General features: G+C 38.6%; 1 protein-coding gene across 1 annotated transcript in view; it reads right to left on the bottom strand.

Annotated features, from left to right (window-relative positions):
* The window catches only part of LRP1B (LDL receptor related protein 1B), a 637,314-nt gene that overhangs the window by 281,478 nt on the left and 330,576 nt on the right, over nucleotides 1–25,260 (bottom strand). Inside the window, exons 5-6 of the mRNA XM_030454074.1 lie at nucleotides 5,810–5,929; nucleotides 4,393–4,521 (exon numbers count right to left, since the gene is read on the bottom strand). Coding sequence (XP_030309934.1) covers nucleotides 4,393–4,521; nucleotides 5,810–5,929 — 249 coding nt within the window. The remainder of the gene's footprint in view (nucleotides 1–4,392; nucleotides 4,522–5,809; nucleotides 5,930–25,260) is intronic.

The following is a 25,260-nucleotide window of genomic DNA, read 5'->3' as shown; positions in this document are numbered from 1 at the left end:
TTTTTCCTGTCAGGGTGCTGAGACCCTGGACCAGGTTGCCCAAGGAAGCTGTGGCTGCCCCATCCCTGGAAGTGTCCAAGGCCAGGTTGGATGGGAGCAGCCTGGTCTAGAAGGAAGTGTCCCTGCCCATGGCAAGGGTGTTGGAACTTGATTACCTTCAAGGTCCCTCCCAACCCAAACCATGATATGATTTAATACCTTACTAAACTCGGGAGAAAGGTTGTATTTTAGTATTAATGTCTAAGACATAAGGGAATTCTGAATTAGTGTCAAACCTCCTGAGCAAAGCTGAAATCAAACCTGGCTGCAGACAAAGGGATTGCAAGGACTCATGGCACTGCTAAGAGGTTCTGTTCCACAGGTACTATGAAGCATGAAAAATACACCTGCAGTTTGGCAGAACTTCTCCAGAAACTAGATTACTGATCTTGAAATTATATTTTTCAAGCAGCCCATATATGAAATAATTCAATGGACTGAATGGATTAACCACAATTTTGCACAATGGGGAAGGTAACCTGCTCATTGCAGTGCTGCTCAGGTAAAGGCTGATTACATAAATACTTATTCTGCATAAAAGAATAACCTCATTTTAATGATAAAACTATACAAAAATAGCAAAAGTTCATACAAAAAATATTTAAGGCATGTTAGTTGATGCTATAGTGTAGTAAGCACAGTGCAGAGCAAAACCAAAAATTATTTTCAAAACAAGTCTTCTCCCTCACAAAATCTGCTTGTCTGTGTGTCAGGAAAAATATCTACAAAGCTTAAAAGTTTAGTGGACAGATTTAGGATGAGTTACAGACACCTGACAGCAGCTTTTTAAATAACTGGACTTCATGTGCACTATTTTTTCTCAAGATTTCTCTCTTTTATTTTTTTTTCTTCTTTTTTCTTCCTTCTTCCTTTTATAGGAAAGATAAGAAGTGAATAACTCTCTAATCCAGGAAAGTTTTATGATTCATCCCTCTTGAATAAAATGAAAGCATCTTCCTTTGAATTATGTTTAAAATAGAGGAGAAGATGAAAGACTTGAATTTCCTCCCTCCCTGCTCTTGTCTAAAATACAGATCAATAAGTGATGTCACAACAAATCAGAAAGTAAGAGGGTTTGGTCTGCCAGCAGTCCTGCTTCTCACCTGGAAGAAAAGCTTCAGAACTGCCAAAATATTTTTTTTTTCATATACAGTCATATGAGAAGGATAAAAAAAAAAAAACAAAAAAACCCCCAAAACTAAAAAACCAAACCAGCATTCAGTGTTTACAGGCAGCTTAAAAAATCTTGTTGTAAATTATAAGTACTTTGCTCTGAGCAGTATGTGTATTGCATAAAAGTCTGAGAAACTTTTTGCAGAAGGAAATGCAGTACAATTTTTTTTTTAATTAATTTTCAGTATTTATCCACAACATACCCCACAAATGGGCCGCTGATTTTCTAAACCCTCGAAACTTAGTTCTGTGAGACTTTACAAGAAAACTGTGCTGTGAACACATTTTAAAAACAATGAATGTTTTGTTAAGTATCAGAAAAAGCTTTTTGCTTTAACCTTTATCAGTTTATCCTGTTTTTTTTTCTGTATGGCACATTTCTTATCACATGACACTTCTCTCTATATAGCCTATGCAGATATAAAACATTCCAGGAACTTCCAGAAAGAAGAGGAGGGTTTTTCCCTCAGCTAAAGTTCCCAATTCAGTCATTTTTTTAAGCATTCTTTCCATCAGATGCAGACCTTGCAGTATGGGGATATAAAGTTGATAAATAAAGACATACAAAACCTCTGTTCAGCAAAGCTGTGTTTTGTTCCATTTTCACCTCGGAGGAAGTCATTAACTGCTGCTTTATTCCTAAAAGCAAGTGTGGTTAAAAAGTCTGGGAAAAAACCCCATGGTGTGCCCCCAGCTGTGTTGATGCCTTTTTTAACATCCTTCCCAAAGGTACCACGCAGCTCCAAGTTTCTGGCTACAAAGTTATTTAAATCAGATGAGGAAGAAAATGAAGAATTTAATGAGGGATAAACCTTAAGCACTTTGACAGCCAAGCATGAGGCTGACTGAAGGGTGGTTCAAAAGTAGCTCCTGTGAACTTCTTTGCTAATTGTCCCATGCTACATGCAGGAAGATGCTTGGGAGGGATGGGCTCCACATCTCACCTGCTCAGCACCTTCCATACCTGGGTCCCCTCCTCCACTTCTCTACCCCCAGATACTCAGGAGCATCCATTTAGAGAGGCACTGGATGGGCTGATAGCTTCATGGTGCCTTTTGTGCCATACCCAGGATCTCAACGTGGATGGCAATTCCTATTCTTAGCAGATTTGCTGTTATTAACATTGAAAGTTTTAACATAATGCCTAACCTAACCTCTCACCTCTGCTGCTGCTTCTTATCTTTTGTAGCTTTTACACACAGAACAGAACATTCCTCAGCTCATTTTATTTATCAGTTTGACAACTACTTTTGTAAAATACGGAGAGAGCAGACAGCTTTCTCTTTCCATCTTTACATTATTTTGTTTTTTTAAGTAAAAAAAAAAAATAATGATTTTTCTAAGTGCTCTTTTTGTCCCCTTTAGACACTATTTTTTTTTCCTGGGTTGAGTTCTACTGATCCACAGCTGCCTTGTGTGATGCCCCTCATATCCCAGCTGAGTGTAGAGCAAGTAGCAGGATTACTTCATATGTCATGGAAGCAATAATTCTACTTATACATCCCAGAACAGCACCTCTCCCCTGCACATTATTGTGATGATAGGGATTCATTTTTGCCTTGTGATCCATTACACATTTTAGATCCTTTTCACCAGCCAGTTTGTGCAGGGCCACGTGTCACTTTTGTCCCTAATCAAACCTCATCCTACATGTCAGAAACTTGGGAAAAGCAGTTTGTATGACGAGTGAAGATATGAATGTAAGAGTAAGGGTATACATGGAAATTCCAGTATTTTCCAAAGCCAGGCCCAGAGAAGCAACATAAACTCTAACAAGGTACTGCAGCATGAGCAGAGCCCTGTGATGTGAATTTCTATATTACTGTGTCAGGAATATTTTTACCTCTGAGCCATGTGAAGTGTTTGGCCCAGGGGTTCCTTGTATTGATAATTTAGTCTAGCATAAACTCAAGGAAAAGTTGGGTTTAAACACAAAACCAGTGTAATGTGCAACACTCCTTTATTTGCAGCAGCATCATCTTGATCTGTGCTGTTCTGCAGGGTTTCCCTCTTGAACATAACAGAAAAGATGAAAACTACCATAAAACAAACATAATGAAGAGAGACAGAGGAATAGTTCTCTGCTAATTTGATTCATTTCATCAAGACCACCACAACACTGACAGCTCACTTCAACACTCAGTTCTTACACAGCCTGCTGGATCTAAGAAAGGAAACTCAGAAGTTTGCCTCAAGCCCAGTACTGGCACCATGAGGTTTTTCTGGAATTGCATTATTGATTTTCATATAGTGGAGGAAGAAGAATATTAAAATATTTTTACTTTGTATAGACTTTCTTATCTCACAATACTTGTGCTGTGGATTTTTAAAAATTGCTCAGCTATGTTCTGTGGATCAATACAAAACTTGTTACAAGCAATAAGAAGCTCTGTAACTCTTACAGGTGCTCTAGTCAGAACATATTGAGAAATGTTATTTCCATGAGGAACTAAAAAACCACCAGTAGTACCCATTTTCTGATAGCAAAAAAAACCACAAAAAGGAAGACTCAAAAATACATATAACAAACACAGCTTTATACTGGGGTGTTGAATCACTGTGGATATTGAGCAATTGCTTCAAGAACTTCTGGGGATTTTTTTCATATAAAATTAATTCAATTTGCTGAGTAAGAAAATAGTGTGTACAAACCAGCTTCATTAAACACAATTCACTAATTTCCTTAAATACCCAATTTATGATTACAAATGAAAACATGTACTAAGGAACAAAAAGCCTAATGTGAGTATTTGTATCACAAAATTCACCTCTTGGGATATTGGAAAAACAGAATAATCTCAGGGCTTCTTTTATCCTATGGGTACAATTACTTCATGAACATTTCCTCTGCATTCTCCCTATCTCTGTTGTCTTCCCAGAGTAAACAGCCTATTTTATTTGAGGAGAATCTTTGGTTTATTTATGAACAGGGAAAAGGGGAATTGTTCTCATCTTGGTTAAATTGAGTCTTTCACTTTAACTAATAATAACCAGATAATAACTTCTAATATTTCCCTTGGAGCATTGTCATAATACCTGAAAAGTTTTTCTAGTGTTGTGGAGTGGCTCTGTGGTGAAGTAAAGTCCATCTTTTGTGTTTGTCTCTCTTTCATATGTAACCTCTAGATAGGATGAAATCACACAGTATTTACATTAAGGTAAAAACATGTTAAAACTTACCATTTTTGGCATTGCAGGATTTGTTATCAGGCTGAAGCACATAACCCTCCACACAGCTGCACGTGTATGATCCATCTTTATTTATACACAGCTGGCTGCAGCTCCCATAGGTATCACATTCATTCAAATCTAACAGGATATTAATGAGATCTTGTTTAAAGATCAGGAGAAAAAAAGAAATTCAACAAAAATGCAGAATTCTAAGAGAAAAGTTTAAGTATTAAAGCCATTAGGTATGATGCTTTATGGTTTCCATCTCAAGCTCTGACATTATCATGGATGTTGGCTGTTGAAATCACTCCAATTACCAAACAGAAGGCTAGGAGTTCTCAAGTTTAATAGCTATTAATTTTGAAAGAAAAAAAAAAACCTTCATTATTTCAAGCAGTATCCAATGTCTATGTCATACTAGGGAGCCATTTGAGTTCTTGCTAGTACTAGAGACCACTGGTTATCATGTTTGATGAATGAAGCAACATTTCATGAGAGAATATAATTGATTATCCTCCTCAAACTATTTATCCTGGAAATATCTTCTAGCCCCTTAAATGAACTGTCACGGTTTCTACATTAAACCATCATCCACTACATCAAAAACTATACATTTCTCTAATAAATATAAAGAACAATTTTCTCAACTAGGGTATGCAGGCATAATGCCATAAAATCAAGATATGCTATTTAACAGTGGTTGAGGGTTTAAGCAATAAATTGACATCTTAAAAAAAATGCTGCTGAGATTATTTCCTCTGATATATTTTCAATCACAAAACATGACAACCATAGAGCAAAAGAACTTATAATAAATTACATCTATGTGGAATCTGGCTTAGCACCATTACTTGGAGAGAGAAGTGATTCGTAGTGAGCCTGTATACAAGGCAGCAGACCTCTAATATGCTTATTTAAAAAGAGAAAAAATTAAACAAGAAACAAATGCCTGGATAGAGAATTAAGAGGCCACATATGTCAAAAACAGAAAAAAAAACCCAAAACAACACCAATCTCATTCTACAATTAATTACACCAAAATAACATTCCTAGATAAACTGTATGCTCTGGGAGTGCTCATTTATCAGATTGTAATCTAAGTGTGACTTGAGCGACATGAAGCAAAACACTCCAAGTTTTCCAGGGCCTCCTGGCAGTGAGATCTGCAGAGCAGCTCCTACAAATGAGCTGTGAGCTTGTCTGAGCAGCAGCAAACCCTCCCCACGTGGGTTGCTCTGCTGATGATGCTTTGCTTCCAGTATCGGATAAATGGTTCCTGCTGGGGCACTGGTGTCACTGGGAGCAGCAAGGAGTAAGCAGGGAGGGCCTGGGTCTCATTTTTGGAGGGGTCCTTTTGCCTGACCCTACAAGCCCCCTGCTCCTGGCAGCCATCAGGGAACCAGCAGTGTATAGGCTTCTTTTTTACCTGTGCAGCTTCTTCCATCACTGCTGGTTTCATACCCATCAGCACAGTAACACCTGGTGCCATTCCTGGTAATGGCACATTTGTATTGGCAGTTCATCTGCTGGCATTTGGGCAGCAATTCTGTAAAGAAAATTAAATAGAGGAAAATGTTACCAGATATTTTTATTATTTCTAAATTGAGAACTTGAGAAAGTTTTATCCTAAGTGCATGGCTCAGGTAACACCACCCCCATTTAGCTGGTTCTGGAAATATGACATCTAATCTATTGCAAACTGTTTGCTTTCAAAATTGCATTTCAGCAAGTTAATAAATAGAAATCAGCATTTTATTTCTATCAAAAGTTGCTCACAAGCTTTTTATCAAGGTGTGCTGTTGCTCTGCTTAGAAATGCATTTTTTGCACAGTCGTTTTTAGTCAAAGCAATGATTTGGGAAAAAAACCAAAACAAAACACCAAAGCTCAAAGAGTTAGATTATAGTTATAAAAACCAGCCATGGTTACGAGAAAGGTTTCAACATCCTTGTCTTTCCTATTTGTCATATCAATTGATTTTCTATCTTTTTAAAGCTTGTTTTGATTTACCCATACACATACAACCTTCACAGCAATCAATGGAAATATATTTGGAAATACAAAATCATTTGGAAATACATTTACATCAGACATGAAATACTGGATAAGCAAGGGACATTATATGTATTATTACTACTGAAGTCCTTCTTAGGATCTGTTGCTTAAACACATACCATCAGCACAAGGCATGATGCTAACAACCAGATGAAATATTGTCAGAATATATTGCAATGATTTCCAGCATGAAACAGCACAAAAAAACCTGAAAAAAAACCCTCAAATACTTCTCAGCTGTACACGAATGACATGAAGCAAGAATTTTGCTGCTCAAAAAAATAGTATTTTACTCAGCAACAACTTTTTTTTTTTTCCTCCAGGAAAATAAGGATAGAGGATAAAAAACACTTGAAGAGTTGATCTGAAAATATTTTTCAAACCTATATGCAAATGCATCAGAAAACAACCTGAAAACGGACAGACAAGGTTCTGTTACAGGGCTTGCTGAAAGTAACTGGCTATGTCCTGATAAAAAAAGGAGAGATCTGTATTTTAACATGTGGGCAGCTTTAATCTGTCTGATCATTATTCATTAAGTTCCTCTTGGCAGTAGAATAAAAATGAATATGAAGAAGTGTCTGCATCAGCATCTGAGCCCTGGGGCTTCAATTCTGGAATGTCTGCTGGTCTTAAAATGAAGCTGAAATTTTGGGAGAAAAGTAAATGTAGCTGGCACCCAAACTTACTACTTACTATAATATAACTATTCTAAAAATAAGGAGGTTTCACAGAGTTACCACAGGGGACTGCCCAGAATTCTGTACTCCATATAGGCTACAGTGTGATTAGAGGCTGATAAAACATTCCCTGTCTAAATCTGCCCATTTTTCAAGTGGGTGTAAGTTATTTTTTTACCTTTTGCACCCTTGAGAATAGGAAGATAATGCCTTCTGGGGACCATAGCTTGTTTTGTGGTTTCCTATCCCTAGTTCAGTCCTTAAGTCTATTACACCTTTCCAAGAAAAAGTCCCACTCAGAATTCCCCTAAGAGGGGATGAGGCGTGGAGCTGGAGCAGAGGCTGATTGGATGGTTTCTGTTTCTTTTATATCTTTATCTGAACAAAATCGACCTATACATTTCATTTTCTAAGCAAACACGGATCAACCACTCTTTGCAACCTATTATTTTCTTCCTCAAATATTTGTCTGGTGCTATACAGCCAGGAGCTTTACAGGATAATAACTGTTAGACTCACAAACAGGACTTGGCTTCTCTGCCCTCTTTCCATAATGGAAGCAGACAGCCAGCAGCTTCAACCAGAATAATGGGACCTGCCCACAGCTGGTAAAAGGCTGCTGGAGAATGGCACAAAAAAACCTGGCACATGAGATTCATTATGGAAAAAATAATAAAAAAAGTCTATCTGTTCATATTACTTCTAAAATCTGCTGTATTTCATTGATTTTAAATCACTGCAAGCATTTTAACAACAAAACAATTGCATTTTCCTTGCAGTTTAGTGTAACTGAAGTGCTGTGGATAGACCACTTATGCCAAAACTACTTCTTGCCACACATCTCATCCTTCATTCTTCCCAAACTTGTTTATTTTTCACGCTGTCTCTCACAACTCTGTTGGTGTCCTCACTGCATCTGCAACACTTTTAGAAAGAGCTTCTCTGTGGAGGTAGTCTACAAATAATTCCTTTTTCTGCTCAGGTCCTCATGTGAACTTTGTTGTGAGTATTGGCCAATTAATGAAAAATTTCAAATTTGTTTTCGAAAATAAGTTTCAGTGTTCACCATCAGTAATGGTTTGAGACAGTAAAAACTGAACCAGGGAGAAAAGCAAAATTCCATCTCTCCTTTTATCTGGCTGGGGAAAGAAGTAACCTATTACTTGCCTCGAGATATACACCAAAAACTACTTTTACCAGTTTCCCTGGAGGGAGGTGGCTGGCCAGGCAGACAGACAGGAATTCTTCAAACACACCACACTTTCCCACAAATTAATTTAAGAAGTAATGCTGACAGTCTGTTTCTGACTGCAAACTAACATATCCCCTCCTGCTGTATGATCCATCAGGTTACAACAGTAACTTCCCTCCATTCAGTGCCCCAGTGAGGAGATTCCTCATTGCCTGGGTGAGTGACACCTTCTTGCCCTGCAACATTTTTATTCTGATGCTGATCTATTAAATCAGCCAGGGGAATCCACAAGTGAAAAAGTAAAAAAAAAAAAAAAACAAAAAAAACAAACAAACAAACAAAAAAAAAAAACAAAAAAAAAAAATCCAAACAAAAAAAAAAAAAAAAAAAAAAAACCTCCGAAACCCAACAACGTTGATGTAAAATTTTGTTCATTAACAAATTAGAATAGAAGAGAACAGATCATGAAGTCAAAACATGAACCCAGCACTGCCAGGTCCAGCACTAAACCATGACCCTCAGCACCACATCTACAGGGCTTTTAAATCCCTCTAGGGATGGTGACTCCAAAACTGCCATGGGCAGCTTGACAACCATGTGGGTGAAGATTTTTTCCCCAATGACAAATCTAAACCTCCAGAGCAGAATAGTCCAGTTGGAAGGGACCAACAATGATCATCTGGACCAACTGCCTGACCAGTGCAGGGCTTCTCCAGAGTTACAGGATGTTATTTAATGCATTATGAGATGCACTTTAGAAATAGACAAATAGAAAAATAAATAATAAGATAGGAAATGTGTTTTCTATTGCACTAGCTGCTTTATTTCTTTTAATTTAAGCAACTGATCCTGACTACCTTTGGAAGAAAGTGGACTTGCCTCTGCAACTGTTTGAAGTATTGAAGGACATGCTTGGAAATACTGCATACACATATGATTTGGTTAGATTTTTAACTGGCTTCTTGGGAAGAGAAGAGTAGGAAAAGAAAAAAACAGAAGCAGTGCACATTGATATTTTTATTGCTCCAGATAGGAAATCTAAAGACATAAAATACAGGGTGGATTTTATGAGGTTCAGAGACCCTCACTTCTTGTACTTCTACCTTGTGTTCAGGTCACAGTAAAACCCTGCGCCCACTCTGCTTTCTCTTTCTCAACCTGAATTGGTTTACAAAGCACACAGGCAGTGAAGAACGAGCTTCACTGAGCTTTCCTATTTTATTACAGCTGCAGAAACCTCTGAATTTGTCAAAATATGGTATTTCTGCTGCACTGAGGGAAAGCAACAGGAGAGAGCTTTATAACCCACAAGGAGACCCACAATTCTAAACACGGAGCTGCAGAGCAAGCCATGAGATTTGTAGAAATACAGGGCTGCAGAAGTAGTTGTGAGTGCCTTTAGGATGATCTATTTTCTCCAAGCTCAGGGAGCCCTGACAATTCATCCAGCTCTGATACAGGTCATTTTGTTCAGTGTTTTCTTTCTTCCACAGGAGACATGAAGGGCAGCATTTATTTCTTCCCTACATCCACAAGAATGAGCCTCCCTAAAGTTGTGCTCCAGCTCTGCCATAAAAGCACCCCTGTTTCCTCAAAGACACCCATGTCAATCTCATGCTTCCTGACTTTCATATCCCTGTAACTCACTGGTATCCAGTCCCATAGGACAGCAGTCAACCAAAGACACTGCTGATCTCATCTCCCCTAAAGTGATATCCCTTTGACAAGGGCTTGGAGGAGCTGTAAGGCTCCAGGACAAACTGTACCCACAGGACTTCATAGTAATAAAATCCTGGCTTCATTTCTTTCTTCTGTGTTCAAAGAAATACACTGCTCATCAGAGTTCATCCGAGATGAATGATATAAGGAACTCTCATCTCCTGAATGGCTTTTTAATGAAAGGATTAACCAATTGATCTGACTCCCTTTTCTGTCAGTTCCTCCTGAGCTGACATGAAGCTGACAATAGGTTCACACCAGGCTCTCAAAGCTTCCATGTTTTACCTGTTCTCATCAGCAAGACAAGCAGTTCAGCTTGCAGTTTCTTAATGCTGGAAACTTTTTAGGCTTTGGGGATTGTCGAGTGTATTTACAAAGGTAACTCTCTTTTCTTTGCCTTTCCTGGGAGGATGAGAGAGGAGCAGACTCCCACCCAGCAAAGTGCATATGGATGCCATTATTTCTGAGGCACCTGGATGATAATAAGGCCTTTTGGCTACAGTGGGTTCCCTGTTATGTTTTGTAACATATCTGTAATACACATAAATCCTCTACTGCTCTTTTTGTAATGACAATATATGCTGGAGAGCATAGATTGCTTCACAGTAATCTGAAAGTTAAAATTTACCTATCAGGTGACATTGATAATCCTCAATGATACAGGGCTGAAGTAAGTAAAAGAAATCAGATGAAGTTTCACAGTGCAATATAAGATGCTTAGGGAATAACAGCAGAAATTTTGCTGCCAGTTCAGGATTTAGCAATTTAAAGCAACACAGAATTCTTGTCAAAGAGTCCATCAGAGAACAACTATCAGCTACCAGAGCAAAGGTGCTTTGGAAAAAGGGGGAAACGTCCCTGAGAGCACTGGGATAAGTATTTCCCATAGAGAAAGTGTTGAAATCAAGGCCCAGGTTGCTCATGAGTCTTTTCTTCTGTGATGCAGCTGTTTTGTGGTGGGTGCCACATCTGGCAGATAAACTCAGATCTGAGCAGGGTCAGCGAACGGCCTCAAGGAATAAAAGGAGAACTGAGAGCTGCAGTCTGAGGGGTGACTGGAAGTTGTGCTGTTGATTAGTGCCAGGAGATGAAAATGAAGAGGAATTATAGCTGCCATCTATGAATATGTCAGATGATCAACAGTGGGGAAGGAGACAATTTAAGCTAAAGGGCTATTGGCAGAAGTACAAATGGGTATAAATTGCCCATTAATAAATTCTGGCTGAACATGAGAAGGTTCTTAGCTATTACCGTAATCAGGTTCTGGAACTCCTCTTTGAATGGGAACAGCAGGGACAGAAAATAAATAAATGCTTTTGACATGGATCGTGACAGATTAATTAAATACAGCATATGGAAATGCCCCTAAAATATCAGAAACTCGGGTCATGATCCACGGAGTTCCTTCCACTACTATATTCCTCGAGCAATACACGATCTCATGGTAAAACATAATTTTTCATTAAGGTACTAAGATTAATCTTTTTCCTTGTCTTTGGAACATTCCCTAAGGAAAACGTGGGGAGCTTCTTACTGAACTAGCCTTCTAATTGTACTCCATGCATATTCTTATTTCTCTTAAATATTTGTATTCTTGTTGGCAGTTTGGTCTTTCATGAATTTACTTGATCTTATCACCATGTTATTCATTTGGTATTTTGTGATTCAATATTCACACCCTGATGTCTAGACTATTCTTATCACACATATGCTGCAAGCCTTTTCTAGTTCATTTTCTGAGCTTTTGAAGTACAATTCTTTTACAGATTAGACTCTTTAATGTAATCTACCCGAAGTTCTTTGTTTGTTATTATTGATGTTTTATGTGCAATATAAAGCTCCATGGTTTCCTTCTCTGACAAAAAAGGGTAGCTTGATTGATGGAATTCAATTGCTGGGCTGAAATAATACAGCATGTTTTTATCTTACATTTTGTTGGTCATTTTATTAGTTTTGACTATCGTACCATAAAAAAAAAGAAAACCTCCTAAAATGGAATTATCTGTTTCACACAATTTAGCCCATAACAAAAAAAAAAAAAAAAAAAAAAAAAAAAAAAAAAAAAAAAAAAAGGGATGGAAATCAAAGATCAGATTCATAAACTTCAAGACTTCAATCCCAAACATTCTCATGTGGAATCTGCAGGAAAGCCTCCAGCTGCCTTAGCCCCAGAGACCCATTGGGCAGTGCAGGATGTCTGAAAGGGTAACAATAACCCAGAACAACACCTGCAAAACCTGCATCCTGAACTGCCTGTAGCAAGTTAAAGCACTTTGTAAGCCCTGGGTATAACTGCAATCCTTTTCCTTCACAGAGATGCGTCTGAACTGCTGGTAGATAACTCCCATTTGCTTAAACCCCAGAGTGTAAAATCTTTCCCTAAGGCCAGGGTGTTACAGTAACATATCCAGGACATAAGCAGAGAAATGATGCTTGAGAACTGATTTTTCTTCAATAAAATAGTTATTGGATGAAGCCTAGTAACAAATTACTGTATTTTCATCCTTTGCCATTACTATCATCAGGCAACAGGACCACACTCTTATGAGCATCCTCTGAGCAACCCCCCTCCCTTTTTCCTGTGAGTATCAACAAGACAACACCTTGCATAAGACATAGTGACTGGTCCATCCTACTGGGGAATGCTGGATGGGTATGAGGTGTGAATATCCCTATGGCCCCCCTGGGTAGTCCTTGGTCCCACCTTCTAATCAAGTTTTATAAGGACAACACTGTCATGGAAATGCTGAGCACCAGTTTTTGTCACATTAGTTACAATTTATAAGAAAAAGTTGTTGTTTTATCTATACTGATAGAGCCCGACTCCACCAGTAAGAGTCACCACACTGGGAAATCTTGGTCCATGACACCAAGTGATGCAGAAAGTTTTTCTTGAAATATGAAGGGTCTTGAAATATTCAGACTTCTGAAAAAGTTGGCACATAGATGGGACACCACAAATTATGACTACTGTAACTCAGCCCTTTCCCAGATCTTTCTACACACCACAGACTATGTGCTGGCAATCAGTTGAACAACTTAATGAATTATTTTAAGTAGATATTAACATATATTTGTCTACTTTATGATTACAGGAAAATTACATATCTTGTATAATGTACTTGGCAGCTTGCTCAAAACCAGAAGTGTTTAAATGTGATTATTTTTCAGTGAAAATGGACACGTTTTGCTGAGTAAGTTCTGGTTGGATGTGATTAACAAGTTTTTTTTTTAAATACATTTTTTCTTTCCTGCTGGCTTTTCTTTTGTTTTGCTCTTTTTTTCTTCCTGCAACCTAATAAATTCAGCTGGAAGATGCAATGTTGCAGGAAGAATAAAGGTTAAATAAGCAAATGAAATCTTCCAAACCTACACCCCAGTCAACACTCCTTTCCAGATGTGAGTATACCCATCTCCAAAATATTTGCTAACAGTATCTCCCTACCATGTTCATGGATAAATTTATTTTTCAAGGTTGTACTATTGAAATGTCTTCCTGCCTAAATCTTGACCTACAATATTTGGCTGAGCTTCAAAACAATTTGTTTTATGTGGTGTTCTTCAGACATAGCATCACAAAACACTTGAACAGATGAGCTCAGGAGGTAGCAGGCATGTAGTAAAATATTAGTTTCACTAGTGCAAATGTCTCATTATTTTGACCTTTTGCTGTTTTAGTTATACCTCAGCTGCCACACACAAGCAAAAGCATAAGCCAAAGAGAAGCTGAGAATTTAAAGAGGGTTTAATGATTTCATGGCTAAAGAGAAGAGAGTCATTAATCTGGTTATTAATCTGGATGCAGGATCCAGATTCAAAAGAACAGATAACCTTCATGGCAGAAGAGCACACAGGCTTGTTGAAATTTAAACAAATCATTTCACAGTTTTAGGTGTTCTCACAGTATTACACACTTACTGATGCAGGTCCACTGAGTTACAGAGAATCAACATTAAATTAAGTGTGTCTAATGAGATAGGAAGCCTGAAAATGTTCACTAACCATCCAGAAGTGAAAACACTGATTAAGTTTGTGAATGTTTGACAAAGACTGGCTAAATGGATAAACTATAGAGAAGAATGGGCAGTTAATGACAGACCTGGGCTCCTTAGTAGTCTGGACCTAAGTATATAAAACGCTCACGGATTTCTCAGCCTTAGAAACCAACTGCACCTCAGTGCCTGAGGAATGTTTGGAGAGAAAAAGGAGGTGATGAATTTTAGGCAGCTTTTCAAGGGGAGTTCAGAAAAGATCTGGAGCCTCCATCCTTGCTGATATTCAAAGCTCAACATGGGCATGGTTGTGGGAAACCTGAACTTGCTTTCAGCAGAAAGCTCATCAGTTAGATGGCCTCCAGAGGTCCCCCCCAGCCTCATGGAATCTGTGGTTCCTACAGACTCTCCCTTTGGTGCTAAGACCTCCTACCAGCATTTCACCCTGCAGCAGCCTGAAACACACAACAAGGGGCACAATTAAATACCATCTGCAGAGGGAGGGTGGCAATGGGAAGAGAATAAAGTCAAGATGGAGGGCTGGGGTAGAGTTTTCTCTTCCTCTCCCTTCTTCAGGCAAGAAGGGAAGGCAGATTGGGCAGTGTTTGCTCCCTTGAACATTTGGAAGCTGCTGTCTTCTCCTTCCATGTCTCTTCTAAGTTGCTTCCAGCAGTGACAGCTGCACAGAGCTGTCAAGGCACAGGAGGATGCTCATCCTTGCACAGTAAATCTCCATTTCTTCAGGCAAAGCATACAGCATGGCTCTTTTGAGCCTTTTGCACTAGTCAGCTATCTACTTAGGCAATAAATAGAGTCAGCTCTCGTATCTTAATTTGACAAAAAGCAAAGTCAGAGTAGGGAATTTGATATGCATGCTATAGATACCCAGTGATGGAATAAAGGGATTTAAATTTCATAATCGACACTCAAATGTAAACTCCCACATCAGGCTGTTCTGTGCTATTGTACATAGGCTGTTGTAACACTCTGTACCTTTAATTTTTGGATATAAAAAGCAGCAAGAAGTTGTGGAGGAGAATTAGCACCCTGCCAGGACTAATATGGCACACTCAGCCCTTGCATTGGTTATTTTTTAAAACCGAAAGCACTGGAAGGTTTGGGCATCATAATGGGCTAAGTGCTCCTCATGTGCTTTGGGGGGAGGCCAACCTAATTAAATTACAGAAACTTCTGTCTGAAAAAAGTAAAGTTATACATTTTAGAAGAGATAATTCATAAGCTTTCTGTCTGATGAAATAGTATCTTCCACTTCAGCTTCTCAAATACCACTTACTTTGACTATCGAGTATTTCCATGACCTTGTTCCCTCTCATATTTATACACTCAGCCTTATTTCACATTCTGCTGATGATACTTTTTAATGTGCTCCAACATACCCCAGCTCTATCTTTTCAGCATTCATTTCTCAATAATGCTTTGTCCTTTTGGCTTTGTTTTGTTTGTAAAAATATATTTGAACACTCACAGATCCCTCACACGTCAGGAAGTTCAAACATCTACGGAATGCATTTTAAGAAATCATCTCAGAAGTAATACTTTTAAGTAGGTTTGTAAATCAGCAACCTCCAACTAAAAACTACTGAGTGACTCTCACAGTGCCCTGGAATTAATTAATAATGGAAGCCCCACAGGGTTCTATTGTACCAGGCACCCACTACATAATTACTGTAAGTTCACCAGTGATTGACACTCCTCTAACAAGGACTTCTAAGTGGAAGAAGTGTGAATTTTCCTCTAGTTTTATGTTTTCCTCCTCTATTTAATGGAAAGCCAGCTCACAATATGGCATCAACACTGTTTAATGGCTTGCCTAAAATGCCTCTTGTAGGTGACTAAAAATCTGATTTCCTCATACAGATCTCTCTTAAAAACAATTGTTGAAGTCCAACTACATTAAGGAACACGAAGTTCATATGAATTTGTTGTACAGCATCATTTAACACAGGAACTAAGAAAAATCTCCTTTGTTATAACATACAAAAAGTTATACTTTTGTATAGTACCAAAGTCATACTACCTGTTAAGGCTTCTTATAGTCAGAAAGCAGTTCTGATGAGAATTTCCTTATGTTTTAAATATTATTTACTGAGAAGCCATGGAATAGAATGAAAATCCTAAAACCTTCTAACATCTTATCAATGAAGACTCATGATTGACACCATTGTTGCCAAATTCACATCTGCTGCCTTTTTATACTAATCAGAGTTTATAAAACAGCAGAATATTGCTCTGAGGGTTTTTAACTGGTGTTTTAATTGCTCTGAAATTAGAGGTGCCCATCCACACCAGTAACCTTTGTGAACCCAAACCACCATCACCTCCACATCTCAGAAAGACCTCTGGGGTAGCTCTGAACTGCTCCATCTAAAGAGCAGCACTTGCACTGCTCCAAGGATGATTTAGATCCAAGGGAAAACACCAGAAAGCAGGATCCCTCTCCCAAACTCACATAGCAGCAACTGATAAAACCTCACTTCAGCTGCTAATCTCCTTTGTGCCTCCAGCAGACTCAGCCTGGCAGTTGTAATGTCACATTCCCTTTACATGGAACACCAAGATGTCTTGGTCCTACTCGTGGAATGGCACTTTGGAGAGATAAAAGACAACCTAAGGCTCTGCCTTTGTTCTGTGGCCTCACAGAGCTGTAGATATAATGGTGCACTGGAGGTGGGAAGGGTTTTGGAGTTTTAGAACACCCCAGAAAGGAAAAAAAACTATTTTTTTTTTCTTCTCCTGATGTTGGAGGAAGAAGTAAAAGCTAGCATCTCTATTTACTGTGTTCAGTTCTCACTTATGTGGAAAAACGTAATTAAATCATTTTGGAATCATAAAAGACACCTATAATAGCTTTTTCCAACGTCCAATTTCATGCCTCTTCATGGAAGCAGTACTTCAGAAATTGCTTCTCTTCATGAATACGACTTCACTTGACAGATAAAATCCTCAAAAAAACTGCCAGGCAGAAAGCTCAGGCTCACAAGGCAGTGCCATCCTGGAAGCTGAGCCAAGGAATTGGACTCAATTACACAAAGGAATTGAATAACAGATCCCAGAGAACCCAACGCTTCATTCAGCAACTGAACTCTTTTTACATGCACAACTAAATGCAGTGGAGGATAAGAGAAAGGACCTTAGAAAGAAATTTTTAAAAGGTAGCAAGGAAAAATTACACTGGAGAAACAAAATTTTCATTTTTTTTTTTCCCTAGCAGACAGACATATGTACTTCTGAATGGTGGCAGGGGAAGAAATAAACGAAGCCCTTTTTCACAAGCATAATTTACAGTATCTGCCAGCTAAAGAGATATGTTCAAAATGTTCAAATTTCAAAAAATGCTCAAATTTTTCCCTTCAGCAAGCAGGGCTGGATTCAAAGTTGGCTTCTGGGGTGTTTGCCCCATTGGAGGTGCAGAATTCACAACAAATTGGACCTAGAGTTGGGTAACTCTCAGCCTCACAATTGCCAATGCTCAAACTCCTGTTGCAAGTGGTTTTCTTAACAGCTCATTTATGGGAGTGTCAGAAATCTGAGTCTTGCCTCACACGTGGCAGAAACATGGGTGTTCAGAGAAGGCAGAAACCACAAACCTTTGAATCCCAAAGCCTAGAAAATCATTGTGATTCCAACCTCCTCTCCTGCTGGCTGGGAGGAGATGCACAATTGTCTGGTTGTTGTTTCATTGCCACCTCACCTTGCACCTTGCACCCAGCCAGTAACTTCTCTGGAAGAAATAAATCTATTTTGATCACCAGCTGAAAACATGAAATCTGCAATAAAACTCTAAAGCACAGTAACATTTCTTGTCATTTTACCACGACCCATCTTTCCTCATTGCTTTTCTTATATTTTACCCAATTAATGAGACTTTAGCCTTTGGCAATGTGCAATTGATTCAGTGTGGCTAAGTCTGAAAGAAACAGAAGCACAAGAATTGCTTTTCATTCATTGCTTCATGTAGTTGCAAGTCAGTGCTGACCTACCAAGAGTAGCAGCTCCCTGGCTCAATACTCTACAGCATTATTGCCCATATATTGTCACAAGTACAAAAATACATAAGAAAGCTTAATTTTTACTGGATATTTTCCTTAGGACAACAACATTTGCTATTTTTCATTGTGAGTTCCCTAGCTGTAGCTTTTTCACTACTTTTTTTTTTCAAAGCACTCTTTTTTTCAAAGCTTCTTGAGCCTGAAATAAAATCCTTCTGTTAGCTCATCCCATAAATCAAATAACTGATAAGCAGCACACTCCAGTGAGGAATATCTTCAGCCATGAATAGTTTCTATCCTTAGGTAACAGTTTTATTTGTGGGCACCTTTGCATGTATGGGAAAATGAAAATCCAAGAGAGAAGATGCAGAAATCCTTGGCATTTTCACAGGAGATGTCATTGTCACACTTTATGAGTGGGAATAGTGTAAATAACTGTCAGCCTCATATCTTACCCTTTTAGCTTCATGTTCTAGGCCAGAAAAGGTTTATAAATAAGTTAATAAAAAATTATGTAAAAATTCTCAGTACCTATTTGAGAATGCCAGAGCCTGAGCTTATTAGAGGCCCAGCTGCAAAGGGTAACTCCAAAAATCAGTGAGCCAGGCGATGTGCTCTAGAGGTTAAACTCTACTACAAAGATCAGCCCTATTTCTAGCTATTGAGAATAAATAAGGAATGGCCATGGTATTTGCACAAGGGCTTCATGTATTATTTCAACATTTGGTTATTACATTCTGGTATACCAGAAGGTAACCTGGATCTTCTTTGGCTTCTGGAAGGAGAAAAAAGGAAAAGGGAGGAAAAATGCCTATTTTTTTTTTCATCTCCAGTTTCCTCTTCCAAAGCTTCTAAGGGAACAGCACAAGTGTGCCAAAGGCTTGGCTTTAGACAATGAAAATTGTACAGGTCTGGTGGAGATCCTTGTTGCTTCTCTCAAACTCAGTATATTTTATATATTGGACATATTCTCTCCACAAAGTGTAACAAAATTTTAGTTCCTCTCAGTGTAGATTTTCATTTTGTTTCCAAGTAGGAACACAGAAGGTGGATGTAACTATAATTGCTCTTGGCTCATTCCAAGTTTGGCAGAGATCCTACCTGTTTTCTCATTAAAGAACTATTATGTTACAGCTATACAGGACTCAGTAAGCAGAGCCACCTACATCCAAGTTAGGAAGTTAATAAATAAAAGCATTGCCTTACTTTATTTTTGTAGCTTTTTTCTTTTTTGTTTTTTTTTGTTGTTGTTTTTCAATGAATTTTTGCAAGATTAGGTTATTCTAAAATACCTAAATTCTTAGAAATAAAATTATTCAGTATAAAAGTCTCATATTAACATCACTGCACTATTATTATATTGTTAAAAGACAGGTAATGAAAATTAATACATCTTAATTATATTCCATATATAAAATACATAATAAATATTGCAAAAAAGCATTAAGAGTATTTTTATGAGACCTAAGTTACAGGGTTCTCCTATCAAAAGTGACACATCAGAAGGTAAGTACTTTATCATCTGGAAAAATGAAGGATAGATTCTTTTATTTCTCTGTAAAAGCTTCTTCCAGGAGACTGTTTCAAGCATGCTGTAAATTTTGCATGCCATAAGGAGAAATATGTTAAATGCAGAGTATTATTGTAACCTGGAGCAATTAAATATGCATCTGAAATTGGACAAAATGTTTCATTAATCATTTACTTTCTGCAGACTTCCCCAGACTGAAGAAAAAGAAGCAAACCCTTCTCCTGAACCATGTTTGCTTGCTGGTAGGTCATTAGCCATGAGGTCAAAGAAATCTATAGCAGCTTTTATCACCAGCAGGAGTAACAAAAATCTTTTAGTGGAAGAGGTCTCTAAAGGTAGGAAGCCTTTTACAACTCTGGAATATCCCTAGTTAGGATTAGATGTCCTTTTTGCTTGACTTAGTAGTGGAATTTCTTAGAGGACACTCAGACTTCACACATTTTCTCCACAGAGATAAGTACTCCCTTAATTTTTAAAAAAAATGATGATGGCAAGAGTTTGGATGGCAAATACAAGAAATTCAGTTATAAAGTACCTTTTTTTTTCTTGAAAAATAATATTTAAAAAAAATAAAAGGATGGAAGACCATTTCTGCTGGACATGTGCCTGCAAAATTATGCTGTTTCCATGTTAGTGACTGCTATCTCCTTCTGCAAGCATGGGGAGAGACGTGCACAAGTGTATTTATAAATAATCAGTGACACAAACTTGCTACATTATACATGGCTCTTAATTCTCTTCATGCTACTCCTTATTACCAAGCCTAGTGGAAAAGCTTACATAAGCTGAGTACTGAGCCTTTATTTATTTAGTGACTTTCAATAAAAGTCATTAAGTACATGAATTTCAGTACAATCTGTATACTAGAAACCCCCGAGTAGATGATTACTTTGAAAATAAAAAGGCAATTAAAGAGGGGAGGATTTAAAATAGTTGCAGACTAATTCAATTTTTCATGAAGAAAACAGGCATTGAAAATTAAATTGGGAAAGCATTTTCAGCAGCAGCTAAATTTAAGGGTTCACATCCACTTTTTATAAAAAAATAATCCTGTTTAAATTTAGAAGATGACTTCCTTTATTTTGTAATGCCTATCAGCACAAAACGATCATTTTTTTTTCTATACCAAAGTGCTGGGATACCTTTATATGATAGTATAACATGTTGGTCAGTCCTTAATTGCTGCCAGGTAACTCAAAGGGATGGTTTATGTCAAAGCAGCATTTCTGAGCTTCTCTTCCATCTGAGCCAAGAAGCCCAAGTCACAGACAACTGGTGGGTGCTGGACCAGGAGCTCAACGTGAGCCATCAGTGGCTGCCAGAAACCAACCTGGTCCTGGGCTGCATCCAGAAAAGCACAGACAGAGACTCAGGGGAGGGGATTCTCCACCTCTGCTCTTGTGAGACCCCACCTGGAGCTCTGTGTCCAATTCTGGAGTCCCCAGAACAAGAAATCCATGGAGCTCCTGGAATGTGTCCAGAGAAAAGCCACAGAAATGCTCAGAGGGCTCTGGAGCAGCTCCCTGGGAAGCCAGGCTGAGGGGTTGGGGTTGTTCAGCCTGGGGAAGAGGAGGCTCTGAGGAGACCTTAGAGCAACCTTCCAGTATCTGAAGGGGCTACAGGAAAGCTGGGGGAGGGCTTTGGACATGGGGGTGTAGTGAAAGGACAAAGGGAAATGGTTTCAAACTTGAAGAGGGGAGATTGAGGTTGGACATTAGGAAGAAATTCTTTAATTTGAGGGTAGTGAGACCCTGGCACAGGTTGCTCAGGGAAGCTGTGGCTGCCCCATCCCTGGAAGTGTCCAAGGCCAGGTTGGATGGGGCTTGGAGCATCTTGGATGGTGGGAAGTGTCCCTGCCCATGCAGGGAGGTTGGAACTGGATGAGCTTCAGTTTCTTTTGGAGAAGGGTCGAATTTTCCTTCATCTAAATAATGGCAGCTACTGATGACATAACTGTAACTGACTTATTGTGGCTTGATTATAACCGTATATTTATATCACATTATATTAAAAAAAATTGTATAATGTATATAATACGTTATAAATTATTTATCACATTAGATATTGTACTGACCTTCTAATTTTTAGTAATTTTTAGCTGCAGCTGCCAGCAGGAATTGACTTGATGGGAACTATCACCATAGCTCAGGAAAACATTTAATTTGTGCATTGAAATTTGAGTTTAAGTGATTAATTGAGCTGCCATCCCTACAAACACACAAAAAAAGAATAAGGTCTGCTGAAGCAGAAAAACAAAATGCTGGTTTTTCAGTGTTACCCTTTTTCAGCCCCATCCATTTGCAATGATGTGTGGGTTGAACATATCCTGACATTCCTGTCTAGGGAAGTTTTTTTAGTTTTGCTTCCAGGTTTCTGAGTCTAGTCCTTGCATGGAGCAAGAGCTTCACTGTTTTTAGTATCTCCCAAATTTTTCATTTTGCTGCATGTTCTCCACTTTATCTTTCCTCTCTAGAAACATTCTCTACTTCCCCCAGACTGTTTAACTGAGCCCAATATACAGAATAAAGGAAACCAGAAGCAAAAGACTTTTCTTGTCAACTACCTCTAGCAGACAGTCTCTCCAACTGAAAAGAATAACATCTGATATATATCATGAATGTGAAAAAAAATTCCCACTTCAAAGAAGATGTATTTCAGAAGGCCAAAAGGTATTGTTCTGCAGCACTTTTCCTTTCTCATCCCTGATAATGAGGTTGTAAGGCAAGTCAGAACAGATCGTTCACTATTGAAAGTGCCTCACTGCTAAGTGACTACAGCTGAACAATTTGTTGAAGTTATTTAATATACATTAAGTCTGTGCTGCATTTTTATTTGCTTGGCTTATTCTTTAGGGAATTTTCTCACCTCTAACTGTACCTGCTGCCCTCTCAAGGAGGTCAGCACCAACCACCATCTGAAGCATTGCACATGCACAGAGTTGTCATGAACTAATCACATTTTTTTCTCTATATAAATGACAAGAGCATTCAGAGCAATGAGGGGGCAGTAACTACCACCTCCTGCAGCAGCTCTCTCACAGTCCTTCTGTACATCCCTCCATAACTCCAACCAAACTGGGAAGGAAAAGGCAGCTCCAGCAGCCTCCAGCAATTAAATTAAAGTCCCTAAGAAGTTGTGGTGATGTCTATGGTGTAGCCCTATTTATTGTGTGTGGTTTTCTTTTGATATGAGAAAATTCATTTTCTGGAAGGCAACAAAAATTTGATGGTTTCCTGCCCCAGTTCTGGTGTTGTTTTCTCAGCTTTGTCATATTCTCTTCCCTAAACTTCTCCTTCCTTCCTGGTTTATCCCCACAGTTACATACAGACACATGCAAGGATTCCAGGCATATTCCATTTTCAGAAACATTCAATAGGAACCAACCAAGACCAGACAAACATCAGGAGAACACAAAATGAATTTGCATGAAGGAGTTAGCAACAGTTGCTTGGTTGTTTGAGGTTTTTTTTGGAACAATACTTAAAATATCAGGGAAAAGATGCTCCATCTGTGTACACCATAAAGCTCCACTCTTAACAACCTCACTTACAAAATTATGCCATTTACTTAGTCCTATGCTACACTACTCAGTGTAACTTAAAAACTACAGTACAACATATGGTGTGGTTGTACTGTGTGAAAACATCAGTTTAATTATGTGAACATTTGAATATGCATTAATTCATCCATACATATTTAACACACACTGTTTCAGAATTCCTTTCCAAGCCTTAGTGCAAAGTCAGCCTTACATTTGCTGGATGTAACCTGCAATGTCCACTGAAAACCTGTGCCAGAGCATGAAGCAAACAAGTAGACAGAGTGCATCCCATCAGTCATAACCAGTTTCAAGTTATGTCCTTTAAGAGGCTGATGAATGGACATTATTATAAAGATGTCCATAAGACAGGTCTATCAGAGGGGCTCTGAATAAAATAAAGACTTTAAGTACCATTAAAATTAATGAATTAGGTCAAGCCAGGTACTTCATCACCTGACTGAATTGGAATCCAATCTGAGGCATCCTTTAAAAAAGATACATTCAAATGAGGTGGTGTTCACAGGGAAGTTCACTGCAATGATAATCATAATTTAAATGAGAAAACGCCTGCACAGTTTTCAACAAAGACTGACAGGGATTCTGTGAAAAAGCAGCATGGTAAGCAAAAGCAAAAGGAAATTTCCACAAATTAGTTTGACCTTGATGAAAGGAACATATTTTTATCAATCCAACTTAACAAATATTGACTTCAGGCATTAACCAAAGACATACATAAACATTCAGATTGTTAAAACAGTTGTCAAGTTCATTTTGCTTCTGAAATCACAGTTTGCTGATAAAGATGTAGCTGAACTTTAACCTCCTTTGAAAAAACTCTATTCCCTCATAAAACAAGATTTGGATGGATCAGTCTTCTCTGCCTATCAACTGCTAAAAAAAAGATGTGTGGCAGGGGCAGGCAGAAATCTACAGCCAAAGTGCTGGCTGGGATAGGAATACAAATGAAATGTGGTGTAATTAGAACCACATCAGACCCCATGTCCCCACATTCCTCTTCCAGCAACACCAGCCTGGAGGCTGGGGAAGAACAGCAAGGGCATCACTTTTGCTTGGGACTACCATTAATCACAGAGGTTTTATTTCCTCTGGAAGGCTTGTAGGAAGCAAACTTCTGGGTTACAAGTCCCCAAAGAGAGACCTTTACTAAGAAAAGAGTAATGCACCATAGCTGTTTAATTTTTAAAAAAATTAAAGATGAAGAGACATTTTAATGCAACTCTCCATTTTTAGTGGACTACTGACCCTTACCCAAGGGGAAGGATAGCAGTTTGTGTGAAATGGTGCTGTCTTCTCTCAAGTCACTCCACCAGCAGCTAAATGAGGAACCAACCACCACTTTGAGAAAACCAAGATCCCCAAAACACTTGCTGAGCAAACATTCCTGCTTGCACTCCCAGAGGAGGTACAAGCAATGCTGGAGGAAAAGGCCCTGCAAGAAAGGCTCCCTGATCTTAAGCTGTTGAACTTCTCTCTCCTCCAAGATCAAAACCTTTTCTGAACTGTCAGATTCTCTCAGAGATGAGAAGAGCAGGGACCATGGCAGCAGTCAGGCGTCAGCCAAGGATTTTCAAACACTCAGTAAGGGGAGCAGGAGATGGGGTTTGAGGAGTACACAAAGGCTTTGCTCTGTACCACACTATTCAGACATCTATTTTGTGTCCTATCCCAGCCTTCACTGAAGAAACACCTTGAGGCATTTCATGACTATGTTGACATTTCAATTATGCTGCATTTAAATAGATTTGGTTGTGCTGAGTCTTACTTCTTGCTGAAAGACTTCCCATTCTAAATATAGGTCCAAAGAGTTATTTACTAAGTCAAATCCTGACAGGGAACACATCAAGGAAGCAGCGAAGCAGAAAGTCACAGTATTTGCCTCCTCTTTTTAAAAAAAATTCTTTGTGCCTTTCCACCTTATTTCGTCTGGTCCATGACTGGTAGCTGTACACAGAGAGCACTGCAATACAGAAGCAGAGCTCTGTAAGGAAGCCTCAAAATGGGTCCAGCATGAGAAAAAGGCAAAAGAAGGTTTCTTTTCTCTGCAGCCTCCTAGAACTGGCTGTAAAACAAGCTGGAGATCAGCCTGCCCACTGGTCTGGCCAAAAAGGGTGCAGGCCAACCTGAGAAATCCGTGAGC

Source organism: Calypte anna, chromosome 7 (assembly GCF_003957555.1).
Source record: "Calypte anna isolate BGI_N300 chromosome 7, bCalAnn1_v1.p, whole genome shotgun sequence".
Taxonomy (NCBI): Eukaryota; Metazoa; Chordata; class Aves; order Apodiformes; family Trochilidae; genus Calypte; species Calypte anna.
The sequence above is the reverse complement of the archived record's forward strand: the minus strand, read 5'-3'. Positions and strand labels throughout refer to the sequence as shown.